A 21789-nucleotide genomic window follows, 5' to 3' on the forward strand; every position below is an offset into this window, starting at 1 on the left:
ATAAATGCTGATGTGTCACTATGCTTAATAAAAGTGTGAGCTGAAAAATACAAATAGCCATCACTTAGGCCTACATTCAATTACTTGACTCAGTTATCATTAAAATAAAATTTCTAAAATAAACATTTTAAGTGTGAGTATAAGCATGCAAACTCAGTTCTCCCAGATTATATATTTTATGTATACATTCTTTGTAATTTCAGTTCAGAATGCATCGGTTCAATCTTTGCAATTTGTGACTAGGTCCATGTTCACACAGTTGCCCTAAATTTCTCAGTTCTTAAACACAGCCCTGGAGCTCCACCCTCTCCAAAGCCTTTGGGAGATTCTCCAAAACCGAGTTCTACCTCACAGGCCTACAGTCTCCAAGATGTGGATCACCCTGTCCCTGATCTCAATCCTCTTCACTGCTCATTTCACCTTGTGTGACACTCAAAGCAATGGGATATTTGAGCCATACGATCTGCTTTTTGATAATGCGGTGGAGGCGTATTATAAGCAGGACTGGCTGGCTGTGATCCTGAACATGGAGAGAGCTTTGCGGAATAAAGCAGCGCTGCGTAAAATCCAGACGCACTGCCGCTTATCCTGCGCGAATCACACCGCTTTCGGGGATCCTTTCCCAGGTGTGGCTGTCCCGATCCCAGGATCCGGGGCCGTGGAGGATTTAGCGTTTTTCCAGAGGATCCTCAAACGGGCCGATTGTGTGAATGCATGTGAAAGCGAGAAACTGGGACCACCGACACTTCATAAAGTTAGTCAAGCTATAGAGCTGGAGTTCAAGACAAGGACGCCTTACAATTACCTGCAAGTGGCTTACTTTAAGGTAAAAAAGAGGCTTGCAAAATGCATGAAAAACTTATGAAACGCATTTTTTTTAAAGAGTAACCCGAAATGGGGACAAATCCGTGCATCTCATTATTAGAATGCTATTTAGAAGAAGCTTTTTGTAAACAAAGACTTTCTTGTTATCAGATACATTATATCAGTGCATAACTGTGCATCCGAGCAGAAGTGCATTTTGTACACAACATTTAACGTTATATAGATGTCATTGAATGGTTAAGTTTGAGAAGTTCTTCCACGTTTCCCCAACCCCCCCAAACTCACATCACTGTGCCACGTCTTTAGGTGGAGCCTTGCAGAGTTTTAGATGCTTCCAGAACTGCAACGAAGGGCTCTAAAATACCACAAACTTTTAAAATAGTGATTTAAATGAGATATATAGTTGGATACATGAGCCTCATCGTGAATTACATCAGCACTATACTTTAATGCACCATTATGTAATATATACATAAATAAAATATATGTAAAAAAATAAAATAAAATAAGTTTCTTATGCTTGCCAAGACATTAATTTGATCAAAAATACAGTAAAACAGGAAAAAATGTGCAATATTAATTTTCTATCTGAATATATTTTAAAATATAATTTATTCCTGTGATGCAAAGCTGAAATTTCAGCATCATTACTCCAGTCTTCAGTGTCACATGATCCTTCAGAAATCATTCTAACATGCTATAAATAAATAAATATATATTATTAATGTTGAAAACAATTGTGCTGCGTATGTCTTGCATACGACTTTTATTATTAGTATTGTTGTTGTTGTTGTTTTTAAGTTTAGCTATATTCCAGGAACAGTTTTGTCTCTGAAGCATAGCTTGGAAAGCATGAGTGTTTTCTAACCAACATCTGAATATTTTTGTTTCTCTTTGTGCTTACAGATAAACAAGCTTGACAAGGCAGTGGCAGCAGCAAATACATTTTTCATGGCAAACCCTGACCATGTAGAGATGAAACAGAATTTAGAGTACTACGGGATGATGGCTGGGGTGCAAGCGACGGATTTCAAGGACCTGGAGCAGAGACCGCACATGGTACGAGCTATGTTTATTAATTTGAGTATCCCTAGATAGATAGATAGATAGATAGATAGATAGATAGATAGATAGATAGATAGATAGATAGATAGATAGATAGATAGATAGACAACCTTACTGCCTTATAAAATGCTGAAAAATGATTGCTGATTTTCAGGCTGAATTTTTAGAGGGCAAGATTCATTACAGCGCAGAAGATTTTGCCCCAGCCATCGAGCACTTTGAGGCTGCTGTCGAAGAATATTTCACCGCTTATGAAGAATGCAGAGTTCTCTGCGAGGGATCGTTTAATTACGACGGTTACAACTACATGGAGTACAACGCCGATCTCTTCCAGTCTATGACAGGCATGTGGTATTCCAATGCTTTTGATTTTGACTTAACAACAGCAGATTCTCTGTAATCTTTTAATTTAATTTGATTACATTTTTAAATCTCGTGGCGTTTGATGTCTCATTTGAATTCTCTTTTTCTTGTTACTCTAAACATTTCATAAATACGGATTTTCTGAGGTAGTCATGTCTATATTTGCTTTGATCACAGATCATTACCTTCATGCTCTGAACTGCAAACAGAACTGTGCTGTGGATCTGGCATCCACCGCTGGAAGAGAGAAGCCTTTTGAAGATTTCCTCCCAACGCATTTTAACTACCTTCAGTTCTCATATTATAACAGTACGATATGCTCTTCATCAGCATAATCATATTCAGTACCAGATTTCAGTGTTGTTATTGTTAACTAAAACCAATATTGTTTTATGTCTATATAGTTTTTTTCTGTAACACTTTAGTACAGGGACCAATTCTCACTAACTAGTTGCTTATTAGTATGCATATTACTAGCATATTAGCTGTTTATTAGTGCTTATAAAGCACATATTCTGCATGACCATATTCTACATCCCTAATCCTACCCAATACATAAACTTAACAACTACCTTACTAACTATTAATAAGCAGCAAATTAAAAGTTTTTTTACTTTCAGTAACTGAACTAAATCTGTAATCAAATAACATTTTAGATAAAAAGCATAAACTTGAAAAAAAAAATGAAATTAGAAGTCTTGCCTTTGCAGCTAACAAAAATGAGCTGAAGCACTAAAAGTAAAGAATTAATAACACTGAAAAATATAAAAAAATAAGTATAAAAAGTTCATTCAGAATATTAAAGTTAAAGTTAAAGTCGTGACGTATTGTCAAGTATGGTGACCCATACTCGAAATTGGTGCTCTGCGTTTAACCCATCCAAGTGCACACACACAGCAGTGAGTAGTGAACAAATACACACACACACACACACACACACCGTGAACACACACCCGGAGCAGTGGGCAGCCATTTATGCTGCGGCGCCCGGGGAGCAGTTGTGGGTTCGGTGCCTTGCTCAAGGGCACCTCAGTCGTGGTATTGAGGGTGGAGAGAGCGCTGGACATTCACTCCCCCCACCTACAATCCCTGCCGGCCGGAGACTCGAACCCGCAACCTTCGGATTACAAGTCCGACTCTCTAACCATTAGGCCACGACTTCCCACAAAGCCAAACTCCACGACTCTGGAGGGACTAATAATTAATAAATACACTCGTAGTATATAAATAATGTTAAAATAATTTAGCATTAATCATTAATGCATTGTATGCGAGTATATATACCTAACTGAAGAGCTGTATATAGTTTGCGCAGCAGTTTGATTCACTGGAGTGTTGCTAATAAAGTTTGATTTTTTGTGCATTGCAGAATGTTTTAAATACATCATGTATTATTTACATCTGAGTTCATTTTTAAAGCTTTAATCTATTTCTCTCCTAGGTGAGAAATACGAGCAGGCCATTGAGTGTACTAAAACATACCTGCTCTTCCACCCTGAGGATGCAGTCATGGCTCAGAACCTGGCATACTACTCCGCTGTTCTGGGAGAAAACAAAGCCGTCAACATTACAGCCAGAGAGGTTCCGTCTGCACATGCCACTGATGCACAAGCATGCTTTTGATCTTCAGCAACTAGATTTGTAGAACAACTTCAGATTCATTTTGAACTTTTTTTCTTTTATCTTGTTGCAGGTTGTTAAGCAGCATATTAAGAGGTCTTTGTTGGAAAAAGAGCTTCTTTACTTTGGCTATGAGATGTTTGGTAAAACTTTTGTTGATCCAGTAAGTGTGCACCCACACTTGGGCTTCTCATATTTGTGATCAATTACAATTTATAATAAAATCTTTACCTCATTCTGTCTCAGGACACATGGACCCCTGAGGACATCATGCCCAAGAAACTAAGAGACAAACAAAAGTAAGTACACCTTTGTTGTTGCATCTGATATAGTAACATGGATAATATATCAGATGCAACTGACCTGACGTTGGTTTCCTCTTGTGCATGCAGGGCGGACAAAGAAACAGCCGCGAGGATTACAGAGGAGATCAGTAACCTGATGAAGGAGATCGAGACACTTGTGGAAGAAAAGAGTAAAGAATCAGACCTGGCCAGATTACCTGACGGTAAGATTTAAAATTAGAATTCAACACATGTGTAGGCATAGACAAGGCACATGACTGGGTCATCCAATTGGTGTTTTTCAGATATCAATCCAGCCTCTACTCCAGAAACTGCCAACAAACGTCCGTTTGATGACATTGCGATAACCTTGACATCCTCAGCCCTGAACGGTTCACAGAGGGTCGTGCTGGATGGCGTAACCACATCCGATGAGTGTCAGGAACTTCATCGCCTCTCCAGTGTATGTTTCTCATTTCATTTCCCAAAAGAGAGTACAACAAGGTATTTTCTGCAGTCAACTAAAGATTTCTCTCTTTTATTATTTGAAACTCGCAGGCAGCAGCTATTCAAGATGGTTTTAAAGCAACACCCTCCCCTCATTCAGCGAGTGAGATGTTTCAGGATATAATGGTTCTCAAAGCTCTGCAGGTGAGACCTACTTAAATCCTCTTGAATTCTATGAATTCATGAAACTAATATTTGCACCATGTTCTAACCAGTTAAAGCAACATGCAACACTTTATCAGTCGTTTAGTTTGTTTTTGTTGGGCTTGGTAGCTACACTACTGTTCATAATCCTCTTATGCTCACCAAGGCTGAATTTATTTGATCAAAAATACAGAAAAAAACTGTAATATTGTCAAATAATTTTACAGTTTAAAATAGCTGTTTTCTATTTGAATACATTTTAAAATGTAATTTATTCCTGTGATGCAATGCTGAATTTTCTGTACCATTACTCCAGTTTTCAGTGTCACGTGATTTGTTAGAATTAATATTTTTGTGGAAACTGTGATACATTTTTTCAGGATTCTGATCTTTTGAATTTTTTCAGTTCAAAAGATCAGCATTTATTTGAAATTGAATTGTTGTAAATTGTTGTAACATGTCTTTTCTGTTACTTTAAATCAATTGAATGCATCATTGCTGTATACAATTATTATTTTTTTTAATCTTACTGACCCCAAACCTCTGAACAGTAGGATGTGTTTGGAAAAAAAAACAAAAAGGCAAATATACACTTAAAAATAAAGGTTATTTATTGGCATCTGTGGTTCCATGAAGAGTCTTTCTGTTCTACAAAAAATTATTTATAGTAAAAAAATGCCCTTTAAATTTTTTAAATGTTCTTCACACTTAGAAAAAAAGGTTCTTTCAAGAACTGTTTACTGAAAGTTTCTTTGGGTAACCAAAAATGATTCTTCTATGGCATTGCTGAAAACAACCTTTTGAAACCTTTCTTTTTTTTAAGTTTATGAAGTAAAATCATTTATGCTTGAGGTATTAGGCTGATTTAGATTTTGAAGACTCTGTATTGCACATACAAAAGTGATACTATTTGTTCTTAGACTTTCTTACATGTACATTGTATAATTCATCAGTTTAATTTTTTTTTCTCATATCTTGGCCAGGAGGGTCTGGTTCCGTTGAAGAGTGCACGATTGTTTTCTGACCTCAGTGAGAAGATTCGTAAGGTTCTGGAATCCTACTTTGGTCTGGAATCGCCCCTATATTTCTCCAGCTCAAACCTGGTCTGCCGATCTGCCATCGGTAAACTGATTTTGTTAGAGAAATGCATGTTAATTTTTGCATCTTGAACACAGACCGTGTTAGTTCTTAAGCAAGCATGTGTTGGTCTCTTTCATACCAGAGAAACAAGAAGAGCGCACAGACTGTCTGCTTATCTCAGAGCTCAACAGCTGTATCAAAGAGCTGTCAGCATACAACGATCAAGGCTACAGGTTTGCTTTTTGAGGAACCAGTGAAGCATCATGGTTATTTAGTTTATAGTGTTTTCACTAATGCATTCTGTTTTGCTTTGTAGTGCCATTTTGTACCTCAATGACGACTTTGAAGGGGGAGATTTTATCTTCACTGACTCGGATGCCAAAACTGTCTCTGTGAGATTTTGAAATGTTTCACATTATTTTTACTAGTAACTAAGTAAAATAAGGGAGGCTATTAACATGACTTGGAATCTTAATCTGTCATTGGGAAGTCTGATTAATTTTAGAAAATCAGTTTGTTCAAACAGTTCATTTCTATGAACCAATTCAACCGATTCAATTTCAAACTAAATAATTATGTTGTAAAATACTGCTGTTTATCACTTTGTTTTTGTTTCCTGTATGTAGAGTCACATTTAATTTATTAAGCGTTATTACGAGTAATGAGTATTGTAGGTTGAAAAACTAGTTTAAAAGTAGATTCATGTTAGACATTTTAATTGTGTTGTTAAAATGTGTTTTTGTGGCATGAATTTTCTAAGACGGATATTATTTCCCTCTACCGTCTCTTCAGGCAGTGGTGAAGCCTCAGTGTGGTAGAGTCGTGGGATTCAGAGCTGGACAGGAGAACCTTCATGGAGTGACCGCAGTAACCAAAGGCCAGAGGTGTGCTGTAGTGCTTCAGTTTACTCTGGATCCTCATCACAATGAGAAGGCAAGTATGACTTTCAGTGCTGTTCTGTGAATGGTAAAATAAAGCGATAAAATAGGAATTACTGTAGATTCGAACTTTCATGGGGTGTGTTGTGGTGTTGTTATTGTTAACTCAAACTATTAATTGAAATAAAGAATAAATAAATGAATAAATACTGAATAAAACAAACTGAAACTTTACATCTTAAATGAAAATTAGAAATGTGGCCTTTGCAACTAACTGAAATAGAATAAGTTGAAGTACAGATATATTAAAACTAAGTGGTAACACTTTAGAATAGGGAACACTTATTCACTATTAACTACGACCTTTTCCTCAATAAATTCTTAATTTGCTGCTTATTAATAGTGAGTAAGGTAGTTGTTAATTTTAGGTATTGGGTAGGATTAGGGATGTAGAATAAAGTCATGTAGAATAAGGCATTAATATGTGCTTAATTGCTGCTAATAAAGGGCTAATATGCTAGTAATATGCATCCTAATAAGCAACTAGTTAAGTGACCCTAAAATAGTGTTACCAACTAAAGGAATAATAAAAGCTAAATAGAAATATTAAAAATTAATAAAAATGACAAAAGCACATAACAAATGACTAAAACTCAAAACTAAAAAAATACTATTAGATTCAACTTTATTGTCATTGTGCAGAGTACAAGTACAGAGCCAATGAAATGCAGTCAGCGTCTAACCAGAAGTAATAAGTAATATACAACAATATTACTTATTAATATTACTTAGTAATAGCAATATGTATATAGATATAATGTAATATACAGAAAAGTATGTATATACAATAAGATGTTTATGGAGTGCAAAGTTTGAGGTACAGAAGCAGACACCAGCTGTACAAGTATTTGTAAATACAAGGTGCAAATGAAGAGGTATAAACACAGAAATGCACTATACAGAATAAATATAGAAATACTGAATGTGTGTGTGTGTGTATATATATATATATAGGACCACAGATGTGTGGTATACAATGCAAATGGCACTATGAGGTGGAAGTACAAAGAAATGTGCAAAAGCAGGATGCATAATAATAAACATTGTAAACATGCAGTGGGGGCAGGTTATTGTCCAGAGTTTGTAGTGAATGTATTTGATGGAGGGTAGCTGAACACCAGTGATGTATTGATCTGTTTTCACCACCCCCTGGAGGGCTTTCCGATCTGAGACAGTGCAGTTGCTGTACCACACAGTGATGCAGTTTGTTAGGATGCTCTCAATAGTGCAGGGGTAAAAGTTCAATGTGAGGGGACAAGTGAGCTTTCCTTATAGTCCTAAAGAAATAAAAGTGCTGTTATGCCTTTTTGATGAGAGTGGAGGTGTCCAAGAAGGATCTTCAGAGATATGGAGACCAAGGAACTTAAAGCTAGTCACATGTTCCACTTTGGCTCCATCAATGTAGATGAGAGTGTGTGTCATCTGTCCTAGACTGCCTAATCAGTTCCTTGGTCCTCTGGGTGTTGAGTGCCAGATTGTTGTTGGCACACCACCCTACCAGGTGCTGAACTCTTCCCTGTAGGTTGTCTCATCATCACCACTGATAAGGCCTACCACCGTGGTGTCATCTGCAAACTTGATTATAATGTTAGAGCCAAGTACAGGTATGCTGTTGTGGGTGAAGAGGGAGTACAGGATTGGGCTTAGCACACAGCCCTGTGGAACACCAGTGTTTAAAATGAGTTTGGAGGAGTTATATGGTAATGTCCAAGATCCACATTACCATATAAATAATATTAAAATAACACTGGCCTGTTTTGTCTTAAGACGTAATTGTTAATAGTTCCCTCGTTTGTCTAACCTTGTTGCATTGTGTTGTGTCCACAGGAGCGTTTAAATGTTGAAGAACTTCTGAAAAAGCTTTCCAGCCCAGTTGAAGCTGATGTCCAGAAAACAGAAATGGACAGTAACACGAAACCCTCTGAACATGAAGGAACAGTTTTGGCTAAAACAACAGAAAATGAAACAGTAAAGACAAGCACATCTACAGAACAACACAGCAAAGTGACTGAGGATAACAAAACTGACAGCAAAGTGGTGAAAAAAAGTGGAAAACCAAAGGCCAAAGCATCTAAAAAGAAAACAGAATCCCAAACAAAAGCTAAAGCAGACAAAACAAAGAGCAAAGTGTCAGCCAAAACAAAAACCACTACAGCACAGAAAAAGAAATCAAAAACAGCTAACAAGACAAAACCTGTAACATCAGATGAAAAGAAGAAAACAGGCAAAGCAACTGTTAAAAATACTGCAAAGCCAAAGAGCACAGAACCTAAAGACTCTACAGCTGAAAACCACAAGGATGAGTTATGAGCCTCATGCAGAAGAGGTTTTGTGTTTGATTCTGAGTTTTTATTTTTTTTTATTATTTTTTTAATCATTGAAAGAGGAGTACTGATGGGTTTGTGCTTTTGTACATCGTTTTTAAAGACTCATGAATTTGACAATCAAGTTGACTGTTGTGTGTTGAGTTGACAAGTTAGGTTGTCAAGTTGAGAGTTGAGTGTTGTGTTTTCTGTTTTACCTGAATTATAATTAAAGATTTGCTTGTCTCAGGAACCAAAATAGAGTAGTAAAACATTTCATACTCCTTGAAAGACTATGGCAGCTTTCAGAGATTGCATTTGCCACTTTGCATTCCCACAATAGTTACTGAATAAAAGTGACATCTTTTTAAATTATAACAGTGCAGTACATTTTTAGTGAGTGGTTAAAAACTCATAGGCACAATGCTGAGATGTTGTGGGATGCCATGGTGATTTTGCCAAGCATGACATGTTCCTGGATCAACATTACTGTCCAAAAATATAGACTTAACCCAATCCCTATCCATAAACCTAACCCAACCCATAATTTATTCATAAAATCAGTGGGAAAACCTGATCGTAAGCCTACAACAGATATTTCCTGAAAATGATCTCTCAATTCTAATTGGTTGATTGGAATGTTGTTCCAGGATCAACAAGGATGTTGATCCAGGAACATTTGTACTTAGTGAAATCACGTTCACCGTTGGCTTACTCATCCATAAATTCCGTTTTCTACATAGGATATTAAAGTGATTTAGCAAACTCAAGTGAGTTCATGAATATGCACTACCGTAACACTCGCACTAGGTGGTAGCATGGAGATGAGCACCCGTTTCATGCTTTTTCTGAAATGACTCTCCAAGTACGTTGTTTCCAGCAACACCCGCTGTAGTTGTTTGAGGCATTCTTATATAAAATAGTCATTCTGAAATGCCACAATGGCTATTTCACAGTGGTTGTTTCTTTCATTTTGTCCTCTATTTTAAGTATTTTGTTTGTTCTTCTTCATGTCTGGTCCACCCAGTGCAATTTTCTGGACAGCTGCATTGCCAATTATATTCAAGGCAGTCTTTAGGACACCTACAATTACTCCTTAAAGAGTCTTTTCTTCCATCTGCTTGATAATGTCAATTGCTGCTGAAAATAGTTTATTCTGATTCCTTTTATGCAGTGACTGGGGTAAAAATCTTGGAAGGGCATCAGAGTCACTGCAGTAATCATGCTGTGGATTTTTCTCTTATTCAAACATCATCAGGCTAGCGATTTAACTGCAATATGATCATACATCATTAAACAAGCCATCAAAAAGACAAACTTTTATATCTAATAAAGTCTAAATTAAAAACATCACTACTGTAATGTTATATTGACACCTGCTGCTAGAGAGTTGACAAAAATGACCACCAAGATCACTGTAAACAGCTATTAGCGATACAGTAATAAACAACTATGTATTATGGCAATAAATAAACAAACATGAATCCAGTGAGTCCATCGTCAAAGTCTGGTAATTTTGAGGTTAAAATTAAATGAGCTTTTATCATTTTAAATTGACAGCCTTTCTCTTTGGGGAAAACATTCAAAATATTGATGAACAATACTTTCTAGAATGATGTCGCTTATGTAAATTATTAATTGCTATTAGCAATATAGCTAATAGTGACAAAAATTCTAAGATATTTTGCACTTATTTTTTTGCACATATTGCAATGGCTGTTTTGCACACTTAGCATTCCCATGCTAACCAGTAAACAATATCCACATTTTGTGGTAAGGAATTGGCTAGCAAACCAAACCCCATTGTTTTGTTGGTTTACTCAATCTTTTGAGGAAATTATAAGCTTTTACACCATCTTCCAAGCTTCTCTGGGTTATTTGTTGACATCTTATCATTTGCATCTAAAGAGTTTATATAATACACAATGCACAGTTTTACGGCATAAGAGCAACTGTTTCAATTCATTCTGACGTGTTTTGCTCTTACTTATTAGGCCACAGCTTTCAAAGAGGCATTGAATAGTCCACCTGGAGCGTGCTGGCAGTTGAATTGTGGAGGTGAACGTGAAAGGTGACCTGTGGCAGCTGCAATGAGACCCCTCGTGTGTCTTTACCTCCCCTTGTTAGCGGCACAAACAGTTTCTCTTGTGTACCTCCCACTGCTGAGGAGTGGGCAGAACTAGCCATGAGCAGAATGCCAGGGACTGATGGGGACAATGACTCTTATAGTCAAAATGTTACTCAACAGGCCTCGTTACACTGGGTGGAAAGAATATTTAAGCACAGTATCAATCACCCCTTGAGTTTTTTTATTCTAACATTAACCAAGGGTGTTCTAGAAATAAATAATCAACAAAAAACTGGTGAATTTCCTTTTAGAAGCCAGTAACACCAGACATGATTTTTCGTAGTTAATAAAATGACTGTTCGAGAAAGAAAATACCATTTCAGTCTTTCTACTTCAAAATGCAATGTCTTGTTTCTTTGTAAATACACTTTAAAAAATGATTGCTGCGATTGTCACTACTTAAGATTCAACATTAGAATAAAAACAATGTATTCTTTCAGCTTTAAAAAGTAAGTGTTCGTGTTTGACTTAAAATAATCTTTAGTTACCTTTAGTTTAGTTGGCTGTTTAAGCTATCTCAGCTAACTATTTGGAGTAGCAGTTAGTGTCATTTTGAAAATTTTGAATATTTGAGTAAAAAATGGTTTCAACACATCCCAACACAAGATGGTCTCAAAATCCTACAGTTATTGCTGGAAAGGATTCAAATACGCAAAAGATGCTGAGAGAGAGAGAGAAAAAAAAAAGAATTTGTGGGACCTGAAGGAACTCATGAACTATCACAAAAAACAAAATAATAATAATATGTGTGTGTGTGTGTGTGTGTGTGTATATATATATATGTATATAATGTGTGTATATGTGTCACTGGAAGCTGGAAGCAGTGTATGCACATGAAATATACACTATTTAGTATGCTTGAAGGAAAGAAATATACCTCAGAGATGGTATTCTTGGTAGGTTTGTTTGCCCTGAAAGTGGCAAAAAGCCATTAGCAATGACCAAACACTTCAGACTTCATGCATATACGTTATGAAACATATCTTACATACTTTATGAGTTTAAAGTGTTGTGATTGCTGGTGTGTGGATACTTGGTTCAGTCCTTTACTGTTACCACACATCCATTGTCTTTTGTTTGAGCTGATGAGATGTAAAACAAATGCAAAATAATTCAGACTTCCATGTTAATGGCTTTAGAAGCTCTTTCTGTAGTGTTGGATGTTTTCTTTTGTCATCTGCACACTCCACGCGTGTCCATCTGACCCCTTACATGAGGACACTGACTTGTGTGCATAAGGGCCGGGGTTAATTAGCATCGCTGCTGGTCAGTTCAATCTGTGACGCAAATCACTTTCCACTGAAATGCATGATATATTTATGTAGAGACACTCATGAAGAAACTATCACATGAAGTTTGCTTGCATTCAGATATGTTTGATGGCTACCCGAGCACATTTACAGTTCTTGGGCGTGTGTCTCCGCTGTATGCCGTCTTTGTGTGGGGCTGCCCGCCGTGTCATACAAACTCTTGGAGACACAGACCACATTGTCTGATTTAGGGATTGTGGTGTATGTGGCTGGCTATTGTTCGGACAGAAAAGAAAAGCAAAGCCTTAACACTGTGACTGGCATACAATACAGTATTACATGTATATATGCCTTTTCACTCAGAAGTAATCTGTGCTCAGTACCAAGCGGTATGATACATGCTCTGTTGTGTCCATACTAGATCTTTTGTCTTACTCCATTATCAGACATTTACAATGGCATTCACCCCTGAGCCTTACGGGACACAGAGGGGCAAATCCACTAAACAACCTGTTTCTTATTCACTAACAGGAATGTGTGGGACTACATATTTTTAGCATCAAATATGTGTTGTGTTGCCTGAACAATCTGGGCTGCGTTTCCCAAAAGCATTGTAAGCCTAAGTTGATCATAGCTCTATTGGTGACAATGGAACTACAATCAACTTAGGCTTACGATGCTTTTGGGAAATGCAGCCCTGGTCTTTAGGAAAATTATTATTATTTTTTTTATGTGTGTGTGTGTGTGCATATACATATATATAGAGAGAGAGAGAGATAGGAAGGATTTATTCAGACTAAATGAAAGTAGAAGCTCTGCATGCTATTATGAAGTCAAAGCAAAAATTAAAAAATTAAAAACATGGATAATTGTTCACAGCAAGAAAGTGTTATTATAGTTAATGAAAATGAAAACTAAAATGATAAAACTTTCATTACTTGAAATTATTTATTTATTTAAGCTAGTTGCCAAGGCTTCTCAGTTTCATTTATTTTAAATTTATTTACCAAAATAACCTAAAATAAAAAAAAATATTTAGACATATATAATAATAATAATAATAATAATAATAAATGGGCAAAAACCAAGTGCTTACTGAGCAGGAATAGCATTTAATTTAAATATAGATATATTTTTAAATGTAAATAAGACTTATTAATGATTGCACCTTACACACAAAAGTCAGTTTTCCTTTCGCATCTCATTTGCTTATGCACAATATGAATCAGATGCAAAGAGCACATGCAAATAAATATATTTGAATTCAACAGGCAATGACTTCAGATTCAGTGAAATTACAGGGACCTCTTGTCAATAAAAAAGCTTATTAACATCTTACATTTTTACAGTAAGGTGAGATAGGGCACTGCTGTAAATGTCAAAACTAGGTCTCGTGATAAAGTATTCTGCTGAGAACAGCTCCTTCCTGTAAAGACAGGAGAAAAAGTGCAAGAAACACGACCAATTCCCAGAAGTCAATGATGTGCCCTTTGAAAGAAGTGTCAGTTGTTTTCTCTGTTCACTGAAGTAACGTTAGATGAAAGTGAGGAGGTTGAAAGTATCCATTAGTGGTTTCCACAGAGACAGACTCAGCACGTCTCTCCCAGGGCAGGATTTAGCCGGACGCAGCAGGACGCATCCTGACGAAATGAATTCCAACTCTACAGCTTGAAAAGGTGGCTGAAAAACAGCAGGCTAACAGGACCTGACATGGAATCAGCCAAAGTTTCCATGAGGCAAGAGCAACAGGACAAATGTCAGACACGAATTTGATCCTTTTCATTATAATCACAACACTTTTCTAAGTGAATCTAAACACATTGGCAAGCTTTAATGAGTTATTTGAGCCAATGAATATGATAATTGTCAGATATTTAACCATATCCTGATTGAGTTAAATTTCAGGGAGTTGCTAATAATCATGCAATGAAATAAAATAATTCAAGTTCTGAAAATAAAGCCATCTGAGTAAATATACATGCTGACGGTGTCCATTCATATCAGACTATGTACTTCCACACAATCTGTAGGTTTTCTTTATCAGACTAACAGTCAAGTTAAACACAAAAAGATTGACATTTTAAGGTCAAATTGTAAACTAGACGCAGTTCATGAATCTGACTAGATAAACTGTTGGTTATTATTGGGATTAATTCAATTCTACATGAATATAAATGTGAATGTGCAATATAAATATAGGATAAGTGCTTTTGTTTTTTCATTTTATAAACTGCACAAACACTAATGTTGAAGTAATGTTGTGGAATAACATAGTATGTAACTCAGTACCTGCTACAGAAAAAAATATTAATAATAAAAAATAACTACAGTGCATTAATTTTTTAATACAATTCTTATTGTAATCTTGACAGATTTCTCACTGTTTCTCACAAACCATTTAATTGGCAAACAATTTGCAGCAGTATTTAATGCCTTTTGTGATCTTCAGACCAAGGAAAAAGAGAAAACGTTAAATAAACATCTTTATGTTGCCATCAAGAGAAAATCAAGATCGCAAACACAACTGTTGTTTTGTAGTAACCACAAGAAAATTAAGTTAAGTTCACTACAAAACAAGTCAAAAAAGGCCTATAGGGCTTCTGTAAAATACAGATAGAGTAAACAATAGCTGAAATAGTCATCTGCAAAAGCCCTAAACCCTGCCAGCTCACGTCCACTGGAGTCATAAATGCACATAAAAGTATTCCCATTTCATTAATCAAGTTATTTAAAATCTTAACCAAATCTTGTCTAAATGGAGACAGAGGGTGGCATTGTTGGTATATTTTGATGGATGCCTGAATGATGACTTCAGTGGTTACTGCAATGAACTGTCGTCTTATTTCCCCTAAGACTTGGATCATTCCGGTGCCGGGCTGGGACAGGCTCCAAGTCAGTGCGATTGTGGAAATATTGGTCAAAGACAAAGAGATAACTGATTACTCACTTAAAAACTCCCACAGATCATGTTTTCAAGCCATTTTAAGTCTTATTTTTATGTGACAAAGTGGGTTATATCTAAGTGTGTGAGTTGTTTACTTACTTTTTTATTAGTCTTCCCTTTAAAGACATTATTCATTCAGACTGATCATAACCAGTCATATCCAATCATATTGCGATGGAGTCATCTCACGTGACTTTCCCCCATTCATTCTTAATTACCCCCCACCAAACCCACCGCATGCTTTAGGGGGTCTGTTAAAACTCAATGGGCTCAGGGGAGGTGAGAGAGATGCCGACTCCCGCTGTAAATTTACCTGCTGGTGTCGCTGTTGAACAATATTTCTTTAGAAAAACAAGCGATTTATATATTTTATAATACTGTTGTTGTTCTATTTTTGTACTACAGATTTTTTTCTCATCCAAGATTTTGGGGAGGCATTGCCTCCCTTGCCTTCTTCAGAGGAAACACTCCTGGTCAAAAGAAAGTATGTTTAATGAAAAGAGCAACATTTTGAACAAAAACCTGAGAAAATCTACTTTTTGTCGAAAACTACATCCAGTTTGGATTTAGAATGATGATAAAAACCAGATGGAGCCCCTCCAAAGCTTGCACAGTCCTAAACCAGTTCCTGGATCATCATTTCATTTGGTAATGTTAGGCAGTTTTGATTTTATTTTATTTTGATATTTTGATGATGCTGTTGAATGTTTGTTAATCACGTTATTTATATCTACAGTACTTACATATGTGATCATTTGTTTCAGCTTCTGCTATAAAGGTCATAACACACTGAGTCCGAAGTTTTCATATGCGTTTTTCCATTTTTTTCCGTATTCGTCATCCTTTCCTATCAAAATGCTTGCTACGGGTGCGAAAACGCAGAAAATTGAACCTGATCCGATTTTTTTATGACAAACGAACGTTTTGGAGGCAGTGTGTAAACGTGATTAACACAACGTGAGGTTGTATTGTAAACACAGAAAGCTGGAAAATTCCCACAATGACGGGGAAAGAGTTAATGGAACCATTACGAGTATGTAGGCAGAATTAGCAACTACTTGTGGGTCGTCTTTGCTGGTTGGAGATCTGTCAAATAAAGATGTTGAGTTGTCATGGATGCAACAGGCCACAGCAAGGTCTGGCATCACTTGTCCTGATTTAGGGGCAGAAATTAAATTCTGCCACCGCATTAGATATTGCTCGGATAGTTTTCTGGTTTTCTCTGGGCGGCAGAATGCTCTTATACTCTTTGAGGTCACTAAAGACCTGAGGGCCACCGCATAATGGTGGATTAGCCCAACACATTCCCCTTCTAATCCCCCATTTTCAAGCCCCCGCGTCCAATTCAGCTGCTCTGCCCCGGGGCTTGGCCCCCTTCGAGGGCATGTTGATGTTGGCTACTCTCTCCCTCCCTCCAGCCCAGGTGGAAACTCTCGAGCAGAACTTTCTATAGGCACCACTCCAGCCTGATGTTTTTCTGTCGGTGGGGTGGAAGAGGCAATTCAGGGGCCGTTGGCAACAAAGAGCCCATCTGGACTTAGATAAATGCATAGCCAAATAAGAGGGACCCCTGTTGTTCTCGTTCCTTTTTAGACGTTGTTGCCGTTGAGTGCATTCTGATGTCCTGAGAAGCACGCTCAACACGAACCCTTCAAATGTACATTATGGAAGAGGGGTGAAAGAAAAGATCCCTCTGCCCAAGTGGGATGAATGCAAGAGGCTTCCCTTAGCTGTATGTGTACAATAAATGCAAAAGAAGGAAGAGTGGGCGACAACAATGGAAAAAGCAATTATGGGAAAGGTAATGGGGCTCGGGCCACAAAAGTCAGTCCTTTCCCATGTCGGAACGCATGGCGCAGGTCCCCGTCCTCTGGGAGGTCTCCTCCATGCATCGGGAACACTCGAGTCTCGTTAGCTGGAATATGACTTGGTATCTTTGATCATGTCAGCTGATTTTTAAGCTCAGCTTAAGGGCCTGGAAAAAGAGGAGTGGAAAAACGGACAGGATCTGACCACCTTCCTTAATGCAAAGACGTATTTCGTGCTCAGTGTACGGCAACAGCAAATTTGGAACGGGGTCATACAGCCACATATGGATTTCAGAATGATTGATGAGAAAAGGCATTGTCACATGAGACGGACTCTTTGATCATGTTCGAAAATCTATTTCCTCTTTTCAATAACACTGTTAAAGCTTCATTGACAATTGTTTCCAGTACAGCAGTTTCCATTTACCCATTTTTTCCCCGCTTTTGATTTTGGGCAATTTTACTACCTTTAATCAAACTGACAACTTCAGATATTTACAGACTGGCTTGACACCTTGCTTTTTTGGAATAGGAAATACTCTCAGTACCACGTTTGTCTTGAAATATACTGACAGCCAAAATGTATTGTTTCAGCTCAACACATTTAGGATGCCTGGCATACTGTGTTCCTCTTTGTGCAATATTAAATTAGATTTTCATATTAGATTGCATCGCAACATTCCCACCCTTCTAACCACATGAACATAACAGCGGCTGAGTACACTTTACAATTTGATTACTCCCTAATTTGTTTAGTTCATCAATCTCATTAGTCATGTGATTTACAGACTCTTTGTACAAAATGAAACAACCTTTCTGTTATATTCACTATTTTTTGTGTCTTTTTTTAGATTGAATAGTTTACAATTTTGCTACTTTTGCACAGATTTTTGAACAGTCTGGAGCCAATGACACTTTTTGAGTTTTTTTTTTAGATTGAGACTGTGATTCCATCCAGTTGGAGGATATCAAACATATCTGAAATTAAGCTGATTTTAGAACACATATTGTTTTCATTTGTCATGCGTCTACTAGCATCTACTACTTCTATGTTTCTGTGTGAGTTTGCTGTATTCGTTTAGTTGTTTAGTGTATGATATCCAATATTTCTCTGTAACATTTACAAAAGTCTGTGCCTAGGGTTTTCAGATCTGTTCATATTTAAAAAAATAATGTAGTGTATTCCAGCTTTTACTGTTAAAAATTAGTTTCGGGACATATTTAAAAACACATCATAGAAACAATTATATGTATTGCATTACATTCTGAATACACTTTTACAGTCCAAATGGGTATGTAGATCAAATTTACCCCAGCCACAAAGCATGTTGGGTAACTTGAGTATCTATGGTACATTTATTTCTTCAGTTCCCACAAAGAAATAACATTTTCCAACATATTGACAAGTCAAAATGAAGGCTAATTTGGACACTGTACTAAAGGCAGTAGCAGTGTAAATTTCCCAATACTGGCAATAGAGTAGCTTGGCAGTTGATTACTTTGTCAGCCGCGCCACAAGGATGCAGTGTTTTTGTTTAAATCAAAGCATAAACAAATTTAAAAGACGTATCTGTGATGTGCGGCTGACACAGAACAGCGTATGCAGTTTGTGTTCAGCGGATACTCTCCAAAATGACGCTACACTGACACAGAGGAGACGAATTGTTGAATAAAGTCGTTTTGGTAACACTTTATTTTGATAGTCCACTTTAGACATTCTACTAAAAGTAAATAACTTTGCAACTACATGTCAACTAGCAGTCATTAGAGTATTAGTTGACCATCTGCTTAAAAACTTCTTTAAAACATACAACATACTGACTATGAGAAACTTTGCAAGTATATGTCAACGTATTCTACTAACCCTAAACCTAACCTAAGAGTCTACTCTGAGAGTTAGTAGATATGTAGTTGCAAATTAATGAGAATTAGTTGATATTAAGTTGACATGTAGTTACAAAGTTACTTATAGTTAGTAGAATGTCTAAAGTGGACTATCAAAATAAAGTGTAACTGCTTTTTCCCTTATCTTAGCATGTAAATGTTGAATTATAGCTACACTTTTCTCAATTTACAAAACCTCAAATTGCTCAACTTACTATTTGTATTATTCATACTATACCTTGTTGATTGTGTCTGAATCTGGAATCAGAATGATCTTTGGAGAAGACAAGCAACAGAACAGCACTGTTATACTGTAGATTGCATGAGGTGTTGTACTCCAATCATAAAGAGTGAAATATTCTTCAAAAACTGCCACAATGGCTGGAGCTCTTCGAACATCTTGTAAACATTCAGTCTGGAAATCCATAGAGACAGTTATATTCCAGCATTACAAAAACATTTTACAGGGCAAAAAAAAAAAAAAAAAAACTCAAGCCATGTATAACTTTGCTTGTGCTACGATGGCTGAGAGAAGGATGACGAGTTACACCTTTTTATGTTTTAAGAGTCAACAACACTTCATTTCTGTTTAGAGAAGCACTGCAATCAGAATAAATTAACTTATTTATTTTCCTTGTAATTAAGTCCACAAAATAAAGCCTACTTTACACACACACAACTAAATTTTTAGGCTTTTTTTTTCTAAAAATGCCCAAATCTTTTGGAAACTTCTCTTAATTTTCTTTGCATAGAAAAATAAACAGTGGCAACTGTCTGGGAAATCAGGATTTGTTCATACATTTGTGAAATAGACCAGGACTAAGAGGGCAAAAAAATGAAATAAAATAAAATAAATAATTAAAATGAAATAGATCACAACACCATTTCACACACATTTGACATTTCCAGTGTCTGAAAGAGATTGTTTCAAATATGAAGGAAGTATGCTGTTCAAGTTAATTTACTCCATCTGTCAGTCAATTCGTCTCCCATGCTGATCGCCGTGAACATTGGATCAGTCTTGTTACCCCCGGTGGGTTTTGTGCAGGCGCATACAAGCATGGTTACATGGTATTTTAATCCATGCAGAGAGATGGGCTGATGAGCTGTTTGTAAAAGGGTTTGTCTGAGCTACATAGTTCAGTGAGACCCACTCGAATGTAAACAGCAACCCTGGGGTGATCGGTGCATGGGATGGGGGCTGGGATTATGAATTCATCTTTGTGCATGTGTGTGACTTGTATTGAGGGATGGGGTTGTGGATGAATGGAAAGAAGGAATGGATAGTCTTGTGGTTTCTGGAAAAAAAGAAGGTTCATTGCTATCTAGATAATTAACTCCTCTCCCTGTAATAAAACTAATACCACGAGTGCGTATTCGACCCCTAACTCTGTGTCGGGGTGGACCGTGGAGGCTAATCCTGTTTCGAGAGGATGCTTCAAAGAAAAACCTAATGAGACATTTTGGAAAACACAGAACTGCCCCACCTCTTCGAGGTCAATGAAATAATGACTTGTTTTTCATAAGTCCTTGTTCACAGCTCTTGTGTAATGGCCATCTACAAGTTCTTAGATGCCAGATTAATTAATATTTAATTTAAAATGGTCCAAAAGTTGATTGCAGTTTGAGGTCTGGAGATTTTTTTATGATGTTTTTGTTGTTGTAGCTATTTGTGGTCGTTGATAGGGCAAGCATTACTATTGCTATTGCAGTGCTAGGAATTTGAAAGAAACCACTAACCTTAAGTATTAAACTTTGGGGCGTAACTCCTCCCACACCATTTATCATCCTATAGAGATGAAAGATACCTCAAATCAGGTGACTTGCTGAGGAGAAGTATTTGGTTATATGGATCCAAGACTTAGCAGTGGACTCTTCAGTTGGGCCAGTCAGTAATCTGTAAAAATCTTTTCATAATTCACATTGTTTCAAAGCAGATTTACAGAAAATCATGATGCTAATGTTCATTATCTTAAAGGGTAAAACAAAGTTGAACCGCTTATCTCACATGGACTATTTTAACGATGTCTTTACGACCTTTCTGGGCCTTGAACGTGTCAGTTGCATTGCTGTCTATGCAGGGTCAGAAAGCTCTCGGATTTCATCAAAAATGATAAAGAGCTTGGTGATAATATATTTACATTTTTCGACAAAATAAAAATCAGACAGTTGAGATTTTCTACATATAAGCTATCACTTTACGCAAATGGGTTGTTGATGTGACATGGCATTTTCACTGTCCCACAAGATAAAAATGAATATAATTAATAGTCGTTATTTAAAATGCCGTAAATGATTAAACATTTCTTTGTCCTACATGGACCTGTTGTTATAAAAGCTGCAGTGTTATTAGATATATATATATTTTTTTTTTGGCAATCATTTTTTTCATCCATTTATTTCTGAAAGCATAGGAACTTTATATATTTCTTCTCTGAAAACCATGTCCTATGGTGTGACACCATATCCTGATTTTAAATCGGCAATTCCAGAGAAAATTATAATTAGTTGATGGACTCCAGTATAAGAACAGTATAAATTAAACCAGCAAATAACAAAACAATAAAGCTAAAACAATAGCCTCATAATTTATTTATGCTGCAATGCATGCTAACCTATGGAAGCCTGCTTGACCTATGGAAGTTT

General features: G+C 36.7%; 1 protein-coding gene across 1 annotated transcript; it reads left to right on the plus strand.

Annotated features, from left to right (window-relative positions):
- The first annotated feature begins 322 nt into the window (after positions 1 to 322).
- On the plus strand, positions 323 to 10620 carry LOC306856649 (prolyl 3-hydroxylase 1-like). Its single transcript, XM_079396010.1, has 15 exons — positions 323 to 826; positions 1732 to 1884; positions 2045 to 2234; positions 2431 to 2562; positions 3695 to 3834; positions 3947 to 4036; positions 4120 to 4172; positions 4266 to 4381; positions 4463 to 4620; positions 4716 to 4808; positions 5792 to 5930; positions 6031 to 6121; positions 6205 to 6280; positions 6681 to 6821; positions 8654 to 10620. The coding sequence occupies exons 1-15, from the start codon at positions 371 to 373 to the stop codon at positions 9134 to 9136; spliced, it is 2511 nt and encodes an 836-aa protein (XP_079252136.1). The 5' UTR covers positions 323 to 370; the 3' UTR covers positions 9137 to 10620.
- The last annotated feature ends 11169 nt before the right edge of the window (positions 10621 to 21789 follow it).

The sequence above is a fragment of the Barbus barbus genome (genome assembly GCF_936440315.1).
Source record: "Barbus barbus genome assembly, chromosome: 37".
Taxonomy (NCBI): Eukaryota; Metazoa; Chordata; class Actinopteri; order Cypriniformes; family Cyprinidae; genus Barbus; species Barbus barbus.

Excerpts from the sequence above, each read along its gene's own strand:
- LOC306856649 (XM_079396010.1), top strand. The coding sequence starts at position 371 with ATGTGGATCACCCTGTCCCTGATCTCAATCCTCTTCACTGCTCATTTC. Across the intron at positions 827-1,731 it reads TGCAAGTGGCTTACTTTAAG|ATAAACAAGCTTGACAAGGC; the intron begins GTAAAAAAGAGG and ends TTGTGCTTACAG. Across the intron at positions 4,621-4,715 it reads AACTTCATCGCCTCTCCAGT|GCAGCAGCTATTCAAGATGG; the intron begins GTATGTTTCTCA and ends TGAAACTCGCAG.